Below are 20,806 nucleotides of genomic sequence, written 5' to 3' on the forward strand. Positions count from 1 at the left end.
GCTAGAAGGGCCTTCTCATTTGACAGCTGATGAAAAGTACATACACCAGTCTGTCGTTTCTAACAAAAAACTGTCAAATACCGTACAAGTCGTTTTCAAAAGTTTGACGGCTAAGTGATACGATCGCGCTACAGTTTGACACTCAGTCAGACGAGTCGTGCGATTTCGTCTCACATCACGTGACCAAAACATAATTTTGATTAACTGGACTGGATGATCGGATTAATCCTCCGATTTCGGGATGGGGATTTCGATCAGTGTAAGCTGTAGAACGTCAAAACAGCGTTGCCAGGGCACTTCCAATGGAACAAAACCAGAGTTACTAGTACACTGGCAATAGTTCCAAATCAACCCAAATCGAGTGTAAGTTGAAATCAATGCATCTTTGAAACGAGAAATCCTCTTTAACAGAGAACACTTATTAAGAAAGAGAAAAAACTTACCCAAGCTGGCATCACTGCTGTATCTGCAATCACATCCGACGACTGTGAACCATGAAGACGACAGCAAAAAGTAACGGAATCGATTTGAACAATGTTAGGATTCTTCGACATATTAGGATCGGCAAAAATTACAACTAGTTGCACGCAAACATTTCGGTTTATCATCATCATACCCAAAGCTACAATAATCATCTCTGTCTTCATAATTTTCACTTCAAATCAGTTTCTATGTTGTTTATCCTAACCCTAATGGAAGATTTGTGTTGAGTGTTTTCTCCTCGGTTTTTCCTTTATACAAATATATTCTCTCTCTTAGCTGTTCAGCTGTTCTGTTCGCCCGTCTGCGTCTGTCTACACGCTGTCTTACAATCTAACCTCACAAGGGAAATTAAAGCAAGTATCCAAGAGCGCACCGTAACTCGCAACGGCCCCCACCGCCTTCGCCATTCTTATTCGCCGACTTCTTTGTCTTTTTATTATCGTTCGCTTCTCCCTCTCCTTCTCTCTTCCCTCCTAGTAACACAGATGGCAGTAGGCTTATCAAAACAAACACGTATTTAAAAACACAGAAAAAAATAATAGTTCATTACATACTATGATCACAATGAGACTGAAACGTTCACGCAACACTGCTTCCTGGTTGCCAGTTCTACGCCGTGGCGCGGCGAGCGAAGTCGAAGGGGGCGCGAGCGGGTGGGCTACTCTCTCTTTTTCCAATTATAGTTTTTTTTTCTTGAAGAATCGTTTGATATAATCTTTAATTCTGCTTGGAAGCATCGTTGGAAGTTTTTTTCTAGGAAAAAACGAATGATATTTCTTACGTGCTAGAGCTTGTAGGAGTTCCATTTTGTGGGCGTGTCACATTTCTATCTTTGTATTCGCGCTTACTAAGAGTGTAGAAGAAGTTAGAAAGGTTTGAGTTTCGTTCAAATTTACAAAGACCTGGTTGCGATTTACGTTTTCTAATTCTTATTAAGAAGAGAAGAAAATATTAGGACTTCCTGTACATGACTTAATTGGCGCTTTCAGCGGGCGCGTGCTTGTGTTGCACAGGCGCCCGGTGCGCTGCGTAAACTACTAACATAGAGATATAAGGCACTATCTGGTGGTGACCAAAGGCGACTGACTGACTGAGTTGCTATCAGTGAAATTGTACAAGGTTAGGCGACCTAAGCCGGGAAAAACAAACGGAGCAACAGTGGGCACGAGAACTGGGCCCATAATCCATCAGTTTACGACAACTGGTTCATTTTAAATTCAGAGAATTTTTCACGTAGCAGCTATTTGAAATTCAATTACGGAACTGCCATAACGATTCTAGACCAACATGTGAAACGGGCGGAACGGCCATTGCAAACTTCAACTTCTTTCGTAAATCGCGAACGTATTCGATAATTACGTGTGAAATTTGCAAGAAAACTGAAACTAGTGAAGACCATTCGCCCTTTTCAAATGTTGCTCGAGATTTCTTTGTTGAAATTAAGGTCGAAATGAAGGGCAAAATCAACATTTTCAGTGTGTTTCGTGCACCACTGTTGCTACACCGAACGAAATGCTCGTGCAAAAATCATAAGGGGAGTCTTTCCAATTCGTTGCACAAAAAAATAATCCGCTGCTTCGTTCTTCTTTTTCATTACAAATCGTGCTTTTCTTTTCCTTTCGCGACATTAAAATAAGAAAGTAAAGCATATTAGGTAGAAATAAATAAAATAAATTAAAAATAATAAAGATACAGCATGATAATATAATAATTAAATTAAATTAATAATCAATCTGTGAAACACACGAGGGCAGAATTTACGTCGTTGCTCGAATCAAGTCTCAGAAAAGAGAAAGCAAACAAAATCTGTTTCAGCTTACTTGTGTGAAATCGAAATTCGTCCTGTTTTTTTGTTGTGGTTTTGTTCCCATTAATCCTCTCACTGGAAGCTCTCTTCGCTTTACTTTTTCTCTTCTTATCGCCGATCATTTTCGAACCTAGCCAAAATATACATATCAAAAAAAAGTAGCTAAACGAGGGCTGCTCTACTTTAGTAATTGTTTTGTGCTTTTCATCTAATAGTTAGGTAGGTAGGTTGATTCCACTACAACACAGGTACACACAAACACACCTTAACCGAGAGAAAAAAATAATACACGGATAGGAAAAATCTACACTTGAGCAAAATTATTGCCAAGGTTTTTTTTTGTTGTGAAAATTTTTTAGTCCAATTTTTTCGAGCAATAAAACAAAACGAAAACATATCGCACTTGCGTTGTACGTTTGTGTTTGATCCGTGCATCTATGCGTGGGTGTGTGAGTGTGTGTTTGCTTCTTCTCTCATTTTTTTGTAATAGGGATTTTTTAAATAAAATTTTATAATTATAAAAATAAATAATTAAATAAGTGTATTCTCGGGTGTTACAATTCCGCGCATTGTTCTCCAACTTGTGTTAAATCTTCCCCTCAAAGTTGCTTGTGCCGTTTTGCATTATTACAATTGAGAGTGTTTGTGCTTCTTTGTTTTACGTGGAAATAAATATTCGTTCGTTTTTGTTTGAGTGTGTTTCGTGCCCGTTTTGAATAAATAGATTGAAACTTTCCCGTAGAAATAATAATAATAACTCCAGAAAAGAACCACCAGCCCTCTAGAAGGCGCTGTGCTTTCTTTTCCCCTCCCTAAACAATAGTTTTAAATGTAATATATAAAAAAGTGTTATACATGTAAATAATATATGCATATTTGTCCAAGTGTATGCGTGTGCTGTGCTTTTGCGTGACTTTGCTATTGCAGCAGATCCAATCAGCTCTCCGCTATCCTGCAGAAACAAAAACGAATGTGTGTGTGCGCGTGCGTACAGAAAATAGAACAACCACAAACCAATCCTCCCACCCACACACACGCCACGTCTGTCCCCTCACGCAAAACAAATCGCCATTTTACCGGATACTCTAATATATGCAGGTGTATAAAGCAAAACTCATAAAAAATATATCACAACGCACAACGCAAGGCACACGCACGCACATCCAAGCAACCGCTTCTCGCCCTCTCGCTCTCGTCCTTGATGTGCTCAATCAGCGCCTCCTAGATCATCATATTGTTAAAAGCATCCACGGCGGAGCTGAGGCGATTGAACACCGGTAGCCGGGCTTCTACGGAATCGGCACCGACAACGTTCTTGCCGACGGGAGGACAAGACGAGGACATCACCAGCGACGGGGAAGGCGGCGGAGGAGTGGAGGTCAATGGCGAGTGGCCGCCATCGATGGGACTGGCCGGTGGCGAGGCCGGGAAGTTGAAGGCACCCTGGCCAGCGGCTACGCCCTGACCCTGACCGCAAGACGACGACTGAGGTGGGAATGTTGGGCTGCCCTGTTCCGGGAAGAAGCTGGCCATCGAGGTCGTCGGCGAAAGCGAGAGCGATCCAATCGGGGATGCACGGTCCGAACCGGTGGACATCGACAGGGCCGGACTAAGGGGCAGTTGATGCTGCTGCTGTTGCTGTTGTTGGTGTTGCTTATGCTGTTGGAGCAGCGCCGCAGCCGTCTGCTGAAGTTGAGCTTGTTGCAGGGCGGCCGCAGCAGCCACCGCAACATTGGAAGACTGTTGATGACTTTGACCGTTGTTGGAATTTCCGGCAGCAGCAGCAGCGGCCGCAGCAGCCTGGGCAGCATGATAGGCGGCCACCGAACGGTTATGGTTCCGGGCCTCTTCCGCATTGTGGACAAAGTGGCACCGCGGTCCGTACGGACAGAACCCGACACTGTGGAACGTGCGGCACAGCTCGGTCTTATACTTTGGATGACGCTGAAGATTGCGCAGTTCCTGCATGCCGTGCGCAAACTGGCACTTGTCACCATACTTACACTCACCCGCTTCTTCGAACGGTCGGCACAGCTCGGTTTTATATCTGCGGACACAAGAAGAGAACGAAAGAAATGTGTTAGACTCGTGGAGAATTGTCACGTTGCAGTGAGAATAGTGGTGGATGGTGAGCTCGTTTCATGTTTATCAATTATTCGAAATTTGATTTATTGCTCCAGGAGTATTTAGAAATCCGGAAACTTTCATAATATAGTTTGATAATACAAAACGTATTGAAGATTTCTACAAAATTTATTGCGAAACTGAATAAGGTACTAAATATTAAGGAGCTAAATGAACTCATCGATTTTCAGCGCTCGGACAAATGACTGAATGACATTTGATCATATACCTCATGGAAAACTTGTAGTTTCCTACTTATTAGCGTGGTTCAAAAACTCGTTTATAGATTATATGCTTTTTCTCAAAATTTGACCTCATTTTTTCAAAGTTTGTATAGGAATTAATATACTGCCCATATTCGCATAGTCGATGTAACCACCAACGTCTGCTCTGATGGGAAAACACGATTTTATAGATTTTTGCCGGATTCACATATACACCGACTATTTGAATGAAATAATCTGTCAGTTTCGTGGTTTACATCTACAAAAAGTGAGCCGCAATGATTTTAAGATGTTTCATGTAATTTTTCCATATTTAAAACGTGTACGTCAGTTTATGCGACCATTCAGTCGTTTTGATGAATGATTACACGGATAAGTTGACGTAACAACCAGATTGCTATGACCGTTATGTTAGCTATTACGGTACCTACCCGTTTTCTGAACACGTGTTAGATTTTTTTCCGGAATGTCCGTCTTCTTCTTCTTCTTCTTCTTCTATATGGCTCTACGTCCCCACTGAGACTTGGCCTGCCTCGCTTCAACTTAGTGTTCTTTGAGCACTTCCACAGTTATTAATTGAAGGGCTTCCTTTGCTTGCCATTGTATGCATTTGTATATTGTGAGGCAAGTGCAGTGATACTTCATGCCCAGGGAGTTGAAAAAAATGTCCCGACTGGAACAGGAATCGAACCCGGGTCTACGGCTGAATGTCCGTATTCGTGCGTTAAATACATTCTTTGTTGATAAGCAGCAGTCCCGACTCGAAAGAAGATGTACTAACCGTGGTTTCAGAAAAAAAAAGGCTAACACGTCACATTCTGAAAATGTGAACTATCTGATAGTGCGGTCGAGCGTACCATAAAGCGTGGGCATCATAGTAAGATTCACAGTTGGTCGGCTTTAAATCAGACCGGACCAACTGTTTTTCAATGATTTCTTATTTCGTTTAATGTGTGCAAAATACCGGAATTAACATTAATCCCCAGGCTCTGCGATGGATTCTAACAGCTTCTTCCAATGCACCTTGCAATTAAGGCAGTCTATGTAGAAAAGGTTATTTTATGCCTTATCCAAAATATGGTGTTGTACGTAACTATTTATTAAGAAATACCTTAGTAATATTTACAATTTTTTGAGATTTACTTGATAAACTGAAACATTAAGTGTCACCCGCTCATTTATTTTTTCTCATATTCGACAAATTACGAAATGTTACGAAACTAATTTCATGTTAATAACCTTGTACTATTCCTCTACTCTAAGTTTTTACAATTAAATTAGTAAACATCAAAAGCTCATACACCCAATGCCTAATCAGATAGATATGGATTGAATTTATCTAAGTTTTTGAGGATATTTAGGACTGGGAAGAAATGTTGAACTGTTGTGGCTTTCTCAGTCTAACAGGATTAAAACGACTATGCCAAACTCCTGACCGTTTCACTTTTGTTAGACTGAAAAGCCACAACAGTTCAGTAGTATTGGTTCAATGATGGTTTTGAAACAAAACGTAAAACTTATAATAGTTTTGCTGTGGAATGATTTTACTCGTGGCTAACCATGAGTTTACTATTTCATTAATCAATGAGGTCTCACAAAAACTCACGTTTCGGGTTTCAATGAGTTTGCTTCAAGCACTTAGTAAGTAGCTGAAAGGTGGTTTGAGGAGTTTACGTCGTAATTCAGAGGAAGCGATAAAGATCTACCATAGCCATCCATACCAAAAATATAACTGTTCATACATGAGGTGTTTGGATAATATACTTAGGAGATTTGACAAACACCCATTTAAGAAAGCACCTTAACTGCGAACAATACTCGCTGCTAACCAGGATCACGGCATATGGCGGCGTTGGATGAACTACGAATTGTACCAAGTATGTAAATAAATCGATACAGTCTGAACCCAATTTTGTCAGCCCCACAAACTGTTTGCTCTCATTAACTTACGGTCAAACTTTAACTAATTCAATCATGTTCATCACTAAACTACTGCTTGAAAATCTATTTAGATGTTTAAGGAGAACAAAAAATGTATCCCCGAAACAGGCTGACAAAATCGGTTAACTGATGTATAATGACGCAAATAAAACACGGCAGGCTGCGGTGGGCTGGGTACGTAGCTCGTATGCCAGAAAATGACAAACTTATACCATATTAGCAGAGAACCAGGAAGGAGCCGTTGGCTTCGTGGTAAGGCGCGCACGTTGGCCGTTTAGGTCTTCCTCAACTGCATTTTGCGGCCCTAAGGGGCTCCAAAATCTCAGGGCGACTGGAAGCGATTGATCCAGGACTAAGACCAGTGGAAACGATTACTTCAATCAGCGTAGACTCACCATTACGAGTTGTAGGCTATCAAGTATCAATTTGTTAAATTATTCGCATGTTGTTGTCAAAGCATCATAAATGTTTCAGTATCTACATTGAATCCATAATAAGTATTAAACACAATTGATAATATTCACTATGAAAGTCGTTGATATTGAAAATGATTTTCAGGCATCTGAAATCAAATAATTAGATATCTCAAATATAAATTATGTTTATGTCAATAAATTATCTCAATAAATTATGTTCAATCACGTTTTATGGGGAGATTTTAGTTTTCTTGTACACAGACGTCAGTATTGCGACCACATGGTGGTTACGTCAAAACGTTCTTTCCAATATACTCACATGTTTTAGAACAAACACATTTTTTTAATAATTGGAGCCAGGGATGGCATTCACCATTTGCAAAGAGTTACATTCACTTGCTACTATCTCAGTTCATAAGCATGGTATCAAAAAACAATGTATGGATGACTTTTACCTTGTAGTTTCATCTGAAAGTTTGCCGAATATCATAAGGGTTGCACACTAGACTGGGTCAACAAACTCGATTTTTTGGAACAAAGCTTTTTCGATTCCTTTTAGCGTCCAAAACAACTGTGCAAAATTTGGGAGCGATTGGTTGCTTCCCCGTATTCCGCATTGCGATTGGAATTTGTATGGAATTTACTATGGGAAAACAAGCTTTTTTGCATTTTTCTCATAAATTGAAATTTTTCGTCTAAAACAATCTAACTTATAACGTTGAAGTATAGCCTAGGATATGCCGAGAAACTTTGCTGAAGACCGCAAAGTGATCCGACACTTGTGAAAAAAGTTATAACGTACAGATTGCCCGGTGGTGCTTAACATTTAACATGTAAAGGAATAACATCAATAATAAAATCTTAATTTTTGGCCTAAGTTACCAGACGAATAACTTTTTTCACAAGCGTCGGATCATTTTGCGGTCTTCGGCAAAGTTTTTCGGCATATCCTTGGCTATACTTTGACGTCATTAGTTACATGGTATTAGACAGAAGAATTCAACTTATGAGTAAAATGCAAAAAAGTATGTTTTCCCATACTAACTTCCATGCAAATTTCAATCGCAATGCGGAATACGGGGATGCAACCAATCGCTGCCAAATTTTGCACTGTTGATTTGATCGCTAATACAGATTGAAAAAGCTTTGTTCCGGGCTGATACGATCAAATTTAAAGTTTCTCCATACAACGTTGACCCACTCTATTGCACACGCATGCTTAACTCGTGAGCGAGCTGTGAAAGCAACTCTCCACGCCGTGAATGTAAATTACATTCACGGCGTGGAGAGTTGCTTTCACAGCTCGCTCACGAGTTAAGCATGCGTGTGCGACCCTTATGATATTCGGAAAACTTTCAGATAAAACTACAAGGTAAAAGTCATCCATACATTGTTTTTTGATAGCATGCTTATAAACTGAGATAGTAGCAAGTGAATGTAACTCTTTGCAAATGGTGAATGCCATCCCTGATTGGAGCATATGTTTTACATGGTGTAGGATATGTTAAACTAAAAAAGTGGATTTTGACCTATGTGGCGTTTACGTCACCTATGCAAATATGGGCAGTATAGGAAAACGATGTTTTTCGCCGAGGTGCTCAAACAGATTCAAAAGCCAAACTGCCTTTTGGCTTGCCTTGCTCAACGCCACGTATTCCGATTCCATTGGCGACAGTGTCACGACATCCTGCAGACGTCCTGTCCACGAAATCGCTCGTCCGGCGTACATAAACACGGTGCCGGTCGTAGATTTGCGAGACTTCATATTGTTGGTAGGGTTTAATGAAAGAACAACCGTCTAGTACAAGCACAGAGAGAGAACTACATTTTATTGATTACAATATAATTACAGGCTACTATGATCGAAATATTCTTCCGAGATTGCTTCGCTATCACATGAGCGCTTGCACGCTGACGTCATCATTGTTTCCTTCTCTTTCTTTCCTTCGGCGTCGGTCCATAAAGCCGTCCTTGCCCTCAAAAAAAATTTGAGGGCAATGTTTACAAATCGTATGAAAATTCGATGAGGTTAGGTTTTTGCTGCAAGCCTCTATATCACCCGCCCAATCCACATCCGCATATCCAACCAGCTTGCCTACAGGTCCTCCGTATGTTAACTGCCAATCTTTTGTACCTTTCAGGAAGCGGACCACTCGTTTGGCTGCTACCCAATCGGCTTCCGTTGGTGCATACACGCTTCGCCCCAAAATTGGCACACGTGCAGCGATGACCGGTTTAGTGCAGACAGCAACGTACAGCAACGCATTCACCAGACTCCTTTATTGCGTGTTCGTTTTCAACGGAGAACTATCTTCCCTGCTCTTGATGAACCCATTCTTCATAGAGTTTTTCGCGCACTTTTCGTCACCCACACCGAATCTTTCAGCGACCCAATCTACATAGCTTTCCAGCAAAAGGCCGTATTTACCACTTTCCTTTCGGATTTCCATTCCCAGGAAATAGTTCTCCTAGGTTGGCCATCTCGAACTCCTTGCTCAGGACCGCGTAGATCTTTTGGATCTCCTCTTCGCTATCGCAACCGATCAGAATATTGTCGACGTAGACCAGCAAGTAGATTCGCCTCCCGTTGATGACCTTCGTGTAAATACACGATCAGCTCGACTTTGATAGAATATGAGCCCCAGAAGTACAGCATACAGACGATGACTCCAGCATCAAGCCTACTGTTTAAGCCCGAAAATACTCTTCACCAGCGTGCACACCTTCTTCTCCTGTCCTGCAACCTCGAAGCCACCTGGCAGCCGCATATATAGCTCATATTACAGAGTGCCGTACAAAAATGCCGTATTTACGTCGAAATGTTTCAGGATCAAGTTTTTCTTCGAAGCGATGACCAGAAGCGTCCGTACCGTCGTCTGCTCAAAGACCGGTGCAAACACCCCGTCGTAGGCCTGCCCGTACTTCGGATTGAAAACCTGGGCGACCAGACGAGCCTTATACTTCACAGCCTCTCCAGCAGCGTTCCGTTTGGTTTTGTAGACCCACTTGCACCCAACTGGCTTCCGTCCAGGCGGGAGGTCCACCAGCTTCCACGTTCCGGTCTCCTCGTGAGACCGCAGCTCATGGCCTTTCTCCACTCACCACTTTTCCACAGCTCAAGGCTTCCTGAAGCGTTACCGGCACCTTCTCCTCCTCAGGGGGGCAGAGTGCTTGCCACTCCAGGATTCAGGAAACGATAAGCTTTCCTCCCTCCGACGAAGACTTCACTGCTTTCGGAACCAACTTTCTTCGAATCTCGTCGACACATAAACGAACGCCTCCGAACCGAAAACAAGCAAATGAACATACGGCGGGTTCTTGCCGTGCCACAACTCGCACGGTGTCTTCTCGTGAACCGACGACGGAAGACGATTTTGCAAATAGACCGCCGTGTTCAAAGCCTCACCTCAATACCATACCTTGTCCATGCCCGACTCAAAAAGCGAGCAACGAACCATTACAATTTCGTACCGATTCTACCTCAACGCTTTACCATTTTGCTGCGGCAAGTACGGTGCGGTTTGCTGGAAGACGATTCCGTTCTCGGCCAAAAAACTGCTTGAACGCCGTGCTCGAGTATTCTCTTCCTCCGTCCGTACGAATGATACGAGGACACCTGCCGAACTGGTGCATTACCATGTACATAACGCTTATAAGACCGGTGCTGCTCTACGAGCACGAGACCTGGTCTATGCTCGAGGAGGACAAGCACTCGAAGTGTCGGAGCGTCGGGTGCTTGGGACCATCTTTGGCGGTGTGCACCGAAGAATGAACCACGAGCTCGCTGCACTCTACGGCGAACCTGGCACCCGGAAGGTAGCAAAGGCTTAAAAAATAATATATGCAGGGCATATTGTGGGAATGCCGGACAACAACCCTGAGAAGCTGGCGTTCATATAGCCGAGGCGGTAAACGCACGGGTATTCAGCATGACCATGCTGAGGGTGACGGGTTCGATTCCCGGTCGGTCCAGGATCTTTTCGTAAAGGAAATTTCCTTGACTTCCTTTGGGCATAGAGTATCTTCGTGCCTGCCACACGATATACACATGCAAAATGGTCATTGGCAGAGGAAGCTCTCAGTTAATAACTGTGGAAGTGCTCATAGAACACTAAGCTGAGAAGCAGGCTTTGTCCCAGAGAGGACGTTACGCCAAGAAGAAGAAGAAGAAGAAGAAGCTGGCGTTCGCAAGAGATCCGGATGGTACAAGAAGACCTGGTTAAGAGAGCAGCGTGCAAGATGGGTGGACCAGGTGCAGAAATTTCAGGAAAAATCAGGAGCCCAATAAGTAATTGGGTAATAAGAATCCCAGCGAACGAAGAGCTCGTTGAATTTATCAAAAATTTGTTCCTGGAGATTTGTCGGATTTTTTACTGGCTTTTTCCAGTTCTCCCAAGTTTACAATAAGAGTTTTTTTTTTACATAGGCTGCTCCCATAAATAGTTTCTTTCGAGTTTTTTTGTGTCTTTTCGAGAATTGTGAGAGTTGGTCTCGGATTGCTACTAGAGTTGTTTCCAGGATTTTAGCAGGAGTTTTTCACGGCATCTCTGCAGGAGGGCCTATTGGAATTTATTCCTGAAGTTTTCTCGACATGTTTATACAAAGTTTCTTCAGGAATTCTTCTCAGTAGCTTTCTGTAATTTCTCTTGGATTTCCTCGCGGCGTTACATCCGTTAGTTCTTCTGTGATTAGTTTCAGAGATTTTTAGAGGTTTTCTTCAATATCTCCTGCTGATATTACTCCCAAAACGTTTATCCAAAGTGTCCCAGCTTTTCTCAGGATTTCTTCCGAAGATGCTCTTGAAATTTCTTCAATTGTTTTTTTCGGAGTTTCTCGCAATATTTCATCTGCATTCCTTCTGATTTTTCTTCAGAAATTTCTTGCAAGGAATTTCATAGGTTATACTAGGAGATACCCGGGAAAAACTATCTAAGAAATCCCATAAGGAGCACCGAGAATTTCGGAACAATTTCTCGTTGGGATCCCGCGAAAAGCTATGGGAATCTGCAAAACTGCAAAAAATCCTGTAAACAACTACAAGGAACAGCCTGGAAAAAATCTATAAAAGAAATCGCGGGAATAACTCAATGAGAAGTATCAGCAATAGGTATCCCAAAAGGCATTCCGAAAAAAAAAAACAAGAAAAAGTCCACTGTAAATTTAAAAAAACTTTGAGAAACATCCAAGGTTCAACACTGGAAGAAATCTTCTTAGAGAAGTCCCGGGAGAACCTCTAGGAAATATTCCAGCTAAAATTCCTTTAGAAATCTAGGGACAAACTATGGTAGAAAGCTCACCAAAACTTCTTGAGGAAATTACAGGAGAGATCCCGGGAGGAACTCATGCAGAAAATTCGTGAAAAACTCCTAAAGAAATCCTTGGAGACGCTCTAGTAGAAATCACAGGAATAACTCCAGTAAAAACTCTTGCAAAATCATCAAAATGAAACCCGCGGGAGAAAATCTAGGAGAAATTCTTCGACAACATCTGAGATACATCCTGTGTAAAACTGAAATCTCCATGATAAATCCTAGATGAAATCCCATGATAATTTGTTTGGAAAAACGGGGGAGGAGCTTCGGGAAAATGCCAAAAAGGACGCTGGAAGTAATACCGGGAAAATTTCTGAAGTTCTATAGGATACCCGTGGAAAAACTCCACGATGTCAGTCGGAATTCAGGAATTCTTTCTTTTTCTCAAGGAAGAATCCCTGATAAAATTGTTTGAATCTTGGAAAAAATGCCGATAAGAATTCCTCTTTCTTCTTCTTTTTCTAAGAAAGAATACCAAGAAATGCCTTAAAAATACGGAAAGAATCTTGTAAGAAATCCCGAAAGGTATCCCAAGAAGTATTTCCAAAAAAGAATTTTCCCATAAATTCATCCTTGTAGAGACATTTCCAGATGGAGTTTAACATCCAAATTCATTCGCGTCTATAATATGGACGCGATTGAATCTGGAAGTTAAATTCCATCTGGAAATTTCTCTATACATTACATATACCGTATGCGTGATAATGTTTGCACCATCGTTAAATAAAATTCCAGTTTTACTTTTGAAGACAATGTATTGGTTTTATTTGCTGGCATTTAAGCTATAACTCATATCATAGTAGGCTGTGAATAAAAAGTGTTGATTTTCTTAGTTTAACACTTGCATAATGACTAAGTGGCAACCTAGCTCGTGATTTGTCCACGCGCAAATGTCGAAAAGTATCCGTGGTAGTGTCAAAGTCAAGATTAACAATTTTTGAATTTATTTTTTTATTTTGACATTGCCTCATGGTGTAGACATTGACACACAAACAAAAGTAATAATAACTATTGATTCTGGAATTTGATACGGATCGATAGTTTTTCGGAAATCGAAAAAAACGGAGGTTGCGTTCGGGCAAATTAAAGACTTTCTTATATGGCGCTACTCGTAGCTCCTGGATGCCATTGGTAATAATGTAATTTTTTTTTCTATGGTCGAAGGATCATAAAAGCCACCGTAATTTTCCTTTTCGATATGCCGTACCGTTGAGTCGCTGATTTCGCGTTTCTTTGCCATTTTTCTCATTGAGCGCATATAATTCACCCAAATCTTATTTTTGGTGGCAGCAATAGCTTTCTTAATCCATGTTAACCTTGGACGACCAGTGCACACCTTCGGGAATAGTTGCCCTTGCTTTTTTTCGGTCTAAGACTGTTTTACGGTTCTCCTGAACACTCCTGAAATGTCTTTTTTAACATTTGCGCGTGGACAAGTCCCGACTACCGCTGCTACCCCTTCATAGAGCAAATTTTACACACTCAATCCTGAATTGCCTTTTCAGCACTTTTTTGACGAAAATAGAACAGCAGAATTATTCCGGTAGCTTCGGTAATCGATTTTACTGAGGTTCAGTATACCAACTGTCAAAACCTGGTGCAAAAGGTAAACAAAGCAGTCAAGCTGTATACAGCTGTTCTATTTTCGTCAAAAATTTACCGAACACAGTATTCCAAATTAAGTGTGTAAACTTAAGAAATCGGATTTTTTTACCCGCAGCCTACTGTGATATGAGTTAGAGCTTACGTGCATGCAATAAAAACCAAGACATTGTGTGTACAGGAGATATGAGTACCTTATTTGTACGATGGTGCAAACATTATCACGCATACGGTACAATTTCTCTATCTCTTGTATACAAAGATTATCATGGATATCAGGGTACGAATGCCATCAATAATCTCACGCTCCTATATTCATTTTATTCGAAAACAAGCGATTACGGCACCGATTGATTCCGTTTTTTTTGGTTTCATGCGTGCTCCCTTCTAACGAAAAATACAAAAAGAACAAAACCAATCCCACATGCTTAATAAGGGAACTAATACCATATATACTATTGAGGAATTATCAACATATTATCGGAATTGCCGGTTTTCCGGAACTGTCTGCTAGATCTAGGAGCCCTCCTTCTTGATCCTCTGGCACGGGTAACAAGATCCCTTCTTGATTATATTGCTTCTCGAATAAACATCCGGAGGAATCTTCAACTTCTCCAAGGAACCACAAGCTTCCAGTAAAAACCTTAAACATTGCCACGTTGAAAAATATATGTTTTGACAGTTTAATCATTACAAACATGTAGTAAAAGCTAATACTTATCGGTACGAAATATCCCGAAGTATTCAAGAAATTCTCTGCGTATTCCAGGATTTTCTCTGGTAAATAAATTCCCTGAGTATTCCCGGTTTTCCAGGTTTTTCAAGGTAAGACACCCTGTACTTTTACGGAATTCAGCTCAATTTGAGCGTTGAATTTTTTTGTTGGGAGGTTTTTCATTGTCACCGAAAAAATACTGTCCAAGAAAAATTGGCACAGGACACCCCTTAACCCCTAAAAGTAAACCAATGGGTAATTTCTGTTGAAAATTTTACGTGGAACCAACTCTTCGAAGACCGCAAAGCGATGTGACACGCGTGAAAAATAATCTTATTGACTGAACTCCGAAAAGCAAGGTAATACTGTTGAGTTTTGTAAAACTGGCAACACTGAATAAGTATTTGGAGACAGTTGAAATGTATTCATTGTTTGAAGCAAATCAAACAGTTGGAAGTTGGATCGCTTGTGTTATGCGGACCCAGCCAACACGAAGCCATATATGTATGTATAAATAATGTAGAATAGGATGCCAAAGTGGAGACCGTCCTTACATACTTACATTTAACCGCGTGTAAGGTGTACGCATATCTCATCCGCTTTAACATCCTATTCAACAGCATATGTGATCGTGTGATGGCTGGGGATGTATACACTTAATGTAAATACAATGAAATGTAATTTAGAGATAAGAAGTATATAATTTAATAAATATAACAACATTGAAGCTGCCCTACAAAAATGATGCTATCAGTACGTGTTGATCGTCCCTACACAAGAGAAGTTCCACAACACTGTTTAATTGTTTAATATGTAAGGAATTGTAATCAGGCCTGCTAAATATCGGTATCACTGCCTGTTTTTCAGCCGAAAATGAATGACTGCGGCGGTCGTTTTCAGTTCCTCAATGTGAGAACTAACAGAGTCCGAGAGCTCCATTCGTGAGAGGCCCAACAAAGTCAATTCCCAATCATCCACACACTACTCATACTGACAGGCCAGTCGTCTCAAGCGGTGGCTTGTGAGAGTGAGTGCCCTATACGCTACCACGGGTGAAAACACTCAACTACAGAAAATTGAACGGAAATTTAGCCCTGTCAGCTCTCGCTATCAGCACGCTGCGTGCGAGTGTGAGTACCTATTTCATTTCGCTCCCGTGTTGTTGATCGGAAAGAAACATTGTCAGGGAAACCAAAACGGAGAAAATAAAAAAAAAGAAAAATATCGCTATCATAAACGCCTGTCGGAAAATTGCAGCACTGATTGTAATAATTATAAATATAAAAAACATTCAATACCGTGTGTGCACCTAACTTTGCGCAGGTCCAAACTTTGCGCATTCTTGTAAAATAATTTAAAAAATAACTAAATGTCAACATTTTCACCCGTTTAATCATTGCACTAGCATTGTGTAAACATAAACATTATTTGATGAAATTATATTACCATAAAATCTTTGTTTATGTTGAATAATAAACAAAAAATACACAAACACGTCAAAATTTGCCTCGCCTTAACACGGCTGCCAGAAGTAACTCTACTAAAAATCAACATTTTCCTCGATAAAACTGTGCAACGATGATTAATTTTGCAGTTAATTGACAAAAAGGTGATATTCTAGTAATATCAATCACAGTTCGTAATATTTTTTTTCAATTTAACTAGTAAATAGTGGTGCGCAATGTTTGGAACCAATATTTGCACTGTGTTCCTAATTTTTGCGCACTTTCAGTAAATGCATGATGAACGTGAATACATGACTTATGAACCATTTAAATATTATGTGACAATTGTATTGACAATTTCAGGCCTGCCTCCACCATGTAGCAAATTTTGTATGGAAATTAGTAGAAAATTGTATGAACCGTAGCACTACGGCGGCACTCTTGGTCTGTCTACAATGTTACGTGATTTGTGAACAGTCCTTCATTTGACTTTTCCGGCGGTCAATGTTAGGGACGATTCAAATATGACGTCCACCATTTTTTTGAATTTTAGAACCCCCTCCTACCCCGGGTTACCCCGTCACGCTTCATAGTACCTATACCTAATACATGGCATATCACACTTTTTCAGACAACTCCAACCCCACCCCCCTCCCACCAAAGATGGACGTCATATTTAAATGACCCCTTATTGTTCCTATCCGTAACGATCATTCCATTCATCAGGAAGCTTTTACCTTTGATTTCTACCCACTGGAAAACCCCTCATGAATTTTGGATTGTTCACAGGGTAGGTGCCTAGTACGAACCGCAGACGAATTCAAGAACTGCCGGAGGCCTCCGTCGCCCCTGTCTCGTAGGACAAAGTATTTCAACAAAGATCAGTTAAGAGCACACTACCTGAATAACTTTAGTTCAATGGGGAAACATTAAATAATAGTATTTTTGATGACTTTTTCAAGTAATCCATAGCATGCGCAAAGTTAGGCACACCATGCGCAAAGTTAGGAACAATCGAAGATTTTGTGCGCAAAGTTAGGAACAAGGCAATGAAATAGTTTTTCTATTTTAAGTATTTTTTGGTTCATATTATGATTTTTTAAATATTGCAGACTCAAAGAAGGATCATTAGTCTATCGTATGAGCATGTTGTTCATGATATTATTTGTTTATTTGTATTTTTTATAACGATTAGAAATTTGATTTTTCTTAACTGCGCAAAGTTTGGTGCATACACGGTAATAAAATCTCTTCCTAGTATCGATCGGGTATGGCCGGATTTTCCACAAAAGTTGCAACGTTTTGCGGCCTTTGTAAGCCAGATTCTTTGTGAAGTTTTCGACTGAAATCATTCATCGATTTGGGTTTTTGAATTTTGAAAAATGTATTGTTTTTTTTTTAATTTCAAACGAGAGTATTGTGATGTTCTTTGCTGAGTATTGTGTTGTTCTTTACAGAGAAGAACATTAACCGTTATGTGGCCGGCAAACTTTTTGCTTTTTTCTACACCGTGTATTTTAAATGGGTGCTGGGTACCCGGGTACCCTGCCGGCCACATAAGGGTTAATCAAGACAATTAGATGATTGGCATTGAACCACAAAAACCCCACAACAATTGGTGAGATCTTTCCAATATTATTTATTTATAAATAATTTTACTTCAATATATTTACTTCATAACTGCATATAAGTTGAAAATTCGCTATTTTCAACATCCTTTCATCTATTGGAAGATGCTTCAGTTCTGGGCTCTTTCTAAGTTGATGAAGGGATTTATAAATGCTTGCAAGGACTTGGCCAGGTGTGTGGAGCTGAGTGAATCTATGGCATTGTAGATAGTAGCGACATCAGCAATGTCAATGGAAATATTCAACTTTGCAACTCCATCCAAGATTTGTGCAAGTATTCATGCTATGCTATGCTATGCTATGTTTTTTTTTTTAATTTCAAACGATTCGAAATGTATTCATTGTGTTGCGGGGCCAAAATAGAATATAGTGAATACATTTCCACTGCGAAAAATTCAGTCTTGAACGAGAAAACTGCTTTTGCATTTTTAATGATGACGATTAAATCAATACCGATTTTTTTCAACCTTAACTCAAAATTAGCGGTTTTTATACTGAGTAGATTATGTTTAAAGAATAAAGATTGAGCGACCATCTGACGTGGATTATCGATTGTTTGTTTTGCGTATGAAGTGAATTATAGGGCGGCAGTCTGCATGAAATGATTCAAAATGGAAAAGTAATAGAGGAAATTTGATCTAACGGTATCTTCCCAAGTACGTCTTTGTTAAGCTAAGCATTGCGTTCAGTTTATTTCTATGTGGAATGGGTAAAGGTTTCGGCCCTTAACCCCTAAAAGTAAACCAATGGATAATTTCTGTTGGAAATTTTACGTTGAACCAACTCTTCGGAGACCGCAAAGCGATGTGACATGCATGAAAAAAAGTTATTGGCTGAGCCCCGAAAAGCAAGATAATGCTGTTTAATATGTAAGGAATACCAATAATAAATTCAATAAATCATTCAATAATAAAATCTCGTCCCAGTATCGATCGGGTATGGTCGGATTTTCCACAAACCTTGCATCGTTTTGCGGCCTTTGGAAGTCTGTTTGCTAGTGAAGTTTCCGACAGAAATTATTCATTGAATTATTTCTAGGGATCGAGGAGTGATCCCTGGAGAATTTTATTTTTTAAAGCATGTTTTCCCGTATTAAATTGTATGAGATCTTAGAACGGCGAGTGCTAAAAAAAATAATAATTAATTCATATATTCTTGTACCGACTTTTCGAAACCTCTAAGAGGAATACCCTCTTCGAATGAGTGTAATCAGTTTTGTACCTTTTAATTCCGCCCTATTTTGCTTATCCTTTGACAGATACGCGTATTTCGACTACCACTTGTAATCTTCTTCAGTGTCAGCCAGTGGATAACTGACACTGAGGAAGATTACAAGTGGTAGTCGAAATACGCGTATCTGTCAAATGATAAACAAAATAGGGTGGAATTAGAAGGTATTTCATATATGTAGTTTCTCTGATTGAGCTTAAATTTCACATTTTTGACTAAAATGGAACCCAAAAAGTTTACAGGCGCGAGAATTTATATTTATCTTGTCTCATGATAGTGTCCACACTGCACTGCCTTCCCCCTAATATTCAGATTGAATTATTTTTCAAGAAGTTTAAGAAGTTTCTTGAAAATATTTGATCTCAATCCATGGATAAGGCTAGTAGTACACAGGTTCAAATATTTGACAAGGAAAAAAACTCAAGAAACAACATCAGTTTGACACTAATGAAAATTCGATCGAGTCAAACAAGATGTTTGAGCATTGGTTTCTTTTCGGACAAATTCTGGCCAAACATTTCTATAAGTCCTGCAGATGTGAGGCTCTCTTTAAGTCTCCTCTCTTTCGACTATAATGTGCGTATATGAATTATGATTTACTTCTTGCGTCAGAAGGTAGATAGATCATTCCTTTTCCGATCTACACATAACAAATTGTAAAAAAATTAACTGTGAAACCGTAATAACTTAAAGAGAAACGGAACAAAGAGAGTCTCTCTTTTGCAGATTGGACCTTTAGACATGTTTGTCTTCAAATATTTGACCCTGTGTACTAACCGCTTAAGTTTGTTGTTTAAGAACGGAATAACAAATCCCACACTCACCTCGAGGTATTGACCTGCTGCGGCAGCGGTTCCGACTGCGTGCGTTCCAACTTTCGGTGACCTCCGCCACCGCCACCACCAGCACCACTACCGGTCACCCCTCCACCACCGGCGGACGAGTTCACTAGCGCGGCCACGGCAGCCGCAGCAGCCACATTGTTGTTGCTACCGACCACGGACCTAGCACCAGCATTCGACTGCACCAGCGTGGCAGCATTGGCCGCCGTGGACATTCGCAACAGTTCCATCAGCGATTCCACCGTGGCGGCGGCCGTGGCTGAGGAAACCGACGATCCCACCGGGTGGGACGTCGTTCGGGTGAGCGCATTGTGCAGCAGCAACTGCCGGGCATTGGCCTGCTGCTGTGGCTGGTGCTGTTGGTGATTATGGTGCTGCTGATGCTGCTGCTGCTGCTGATGGGGATGGTGCTGACTGTGGTGATTCTGCTGATGGTGCTGATTCTGATGGTGGTGGTGTTGGTGGTGCTGGTGGTGAGACTGTTGCTGATGATGCTGCTGTTGTTGTTGCTGATGTGCCACAGCCACACTAATGTTTTGCTGAAGAAGGATTTGACTGCTGGCAGCGAGATGGCCGGTGCTACCAATCAGTGGACTGCTACTGCTGCTATTACTGGAGCTGGAGGCTGAACTGCTGGAGTTTGAGCTGCTGCTGTTGGTCGATATTGTCATTTGCGCGGTGCTCCTGGAATTTGTTTGATTCTGAAAAGAGAGTAGGAAGGGAGAAACAATCTGTTAATTTACATGAAAGTTTCTAAGAAATGTCATTAAATGATTAAATCACATATGATGTGGGCGATAGTCGATAAATCGGCGTTCCAGGCAGCCAAACACGTTTATACACATCCTCTAGACAAGATTGTCCAGAGTCGTGACCCCACCACATGTAACAAGCATGTACAGGTTACACACTGTGCGGGTACATGAAAAAAGAAAACTTAGAAGAAGAAGAGTTACTTCTAAACCTGCACAAACCGGGCATTCGGAATAATCTGCATGCCCGAAATTGTTAGATAGGGTGCGGGCACCGGTTTTGGC

General features: G+C 40.8%; 1 protein-coding gene across 1 annotated transcript; it reads right to left on the reverse strand.

The window, feature by feature from the left end:
- Window positions 1-581: 581 nt before the first annotated feature.
- On the reverse strand, window positions 582-20,470 carry LOC109622219 (protein TIS11; the record flags this gene model as incomplete). Its single annotated transcript, XM_062856300.1, is given in 2 exon segments — window positions 582-4,337; window positions 19,752-20,470. Coding segments are annotated over 2 exon segments (1,545 nt in total), but the record flags the coding sequence as incomplete, so codon positions are not given.
- Between the last annotated feature and the right edge of the window lie 336 nt (window positions 20,471-20,806).

Source organism: Aedes albopictus, chromosome 3 (genome assembly GCF_035046485.1).
Source record: "Aedes albopictus strain Foshan chromosome 3, AalbF5, whole genome shotgun sequence".
Taxonomy (NCBI): Eukaryota; Metazoa; Arthropoda; class Insecta; order Diptera; family Culicidae; genus Aedes; species Aedes albopictus.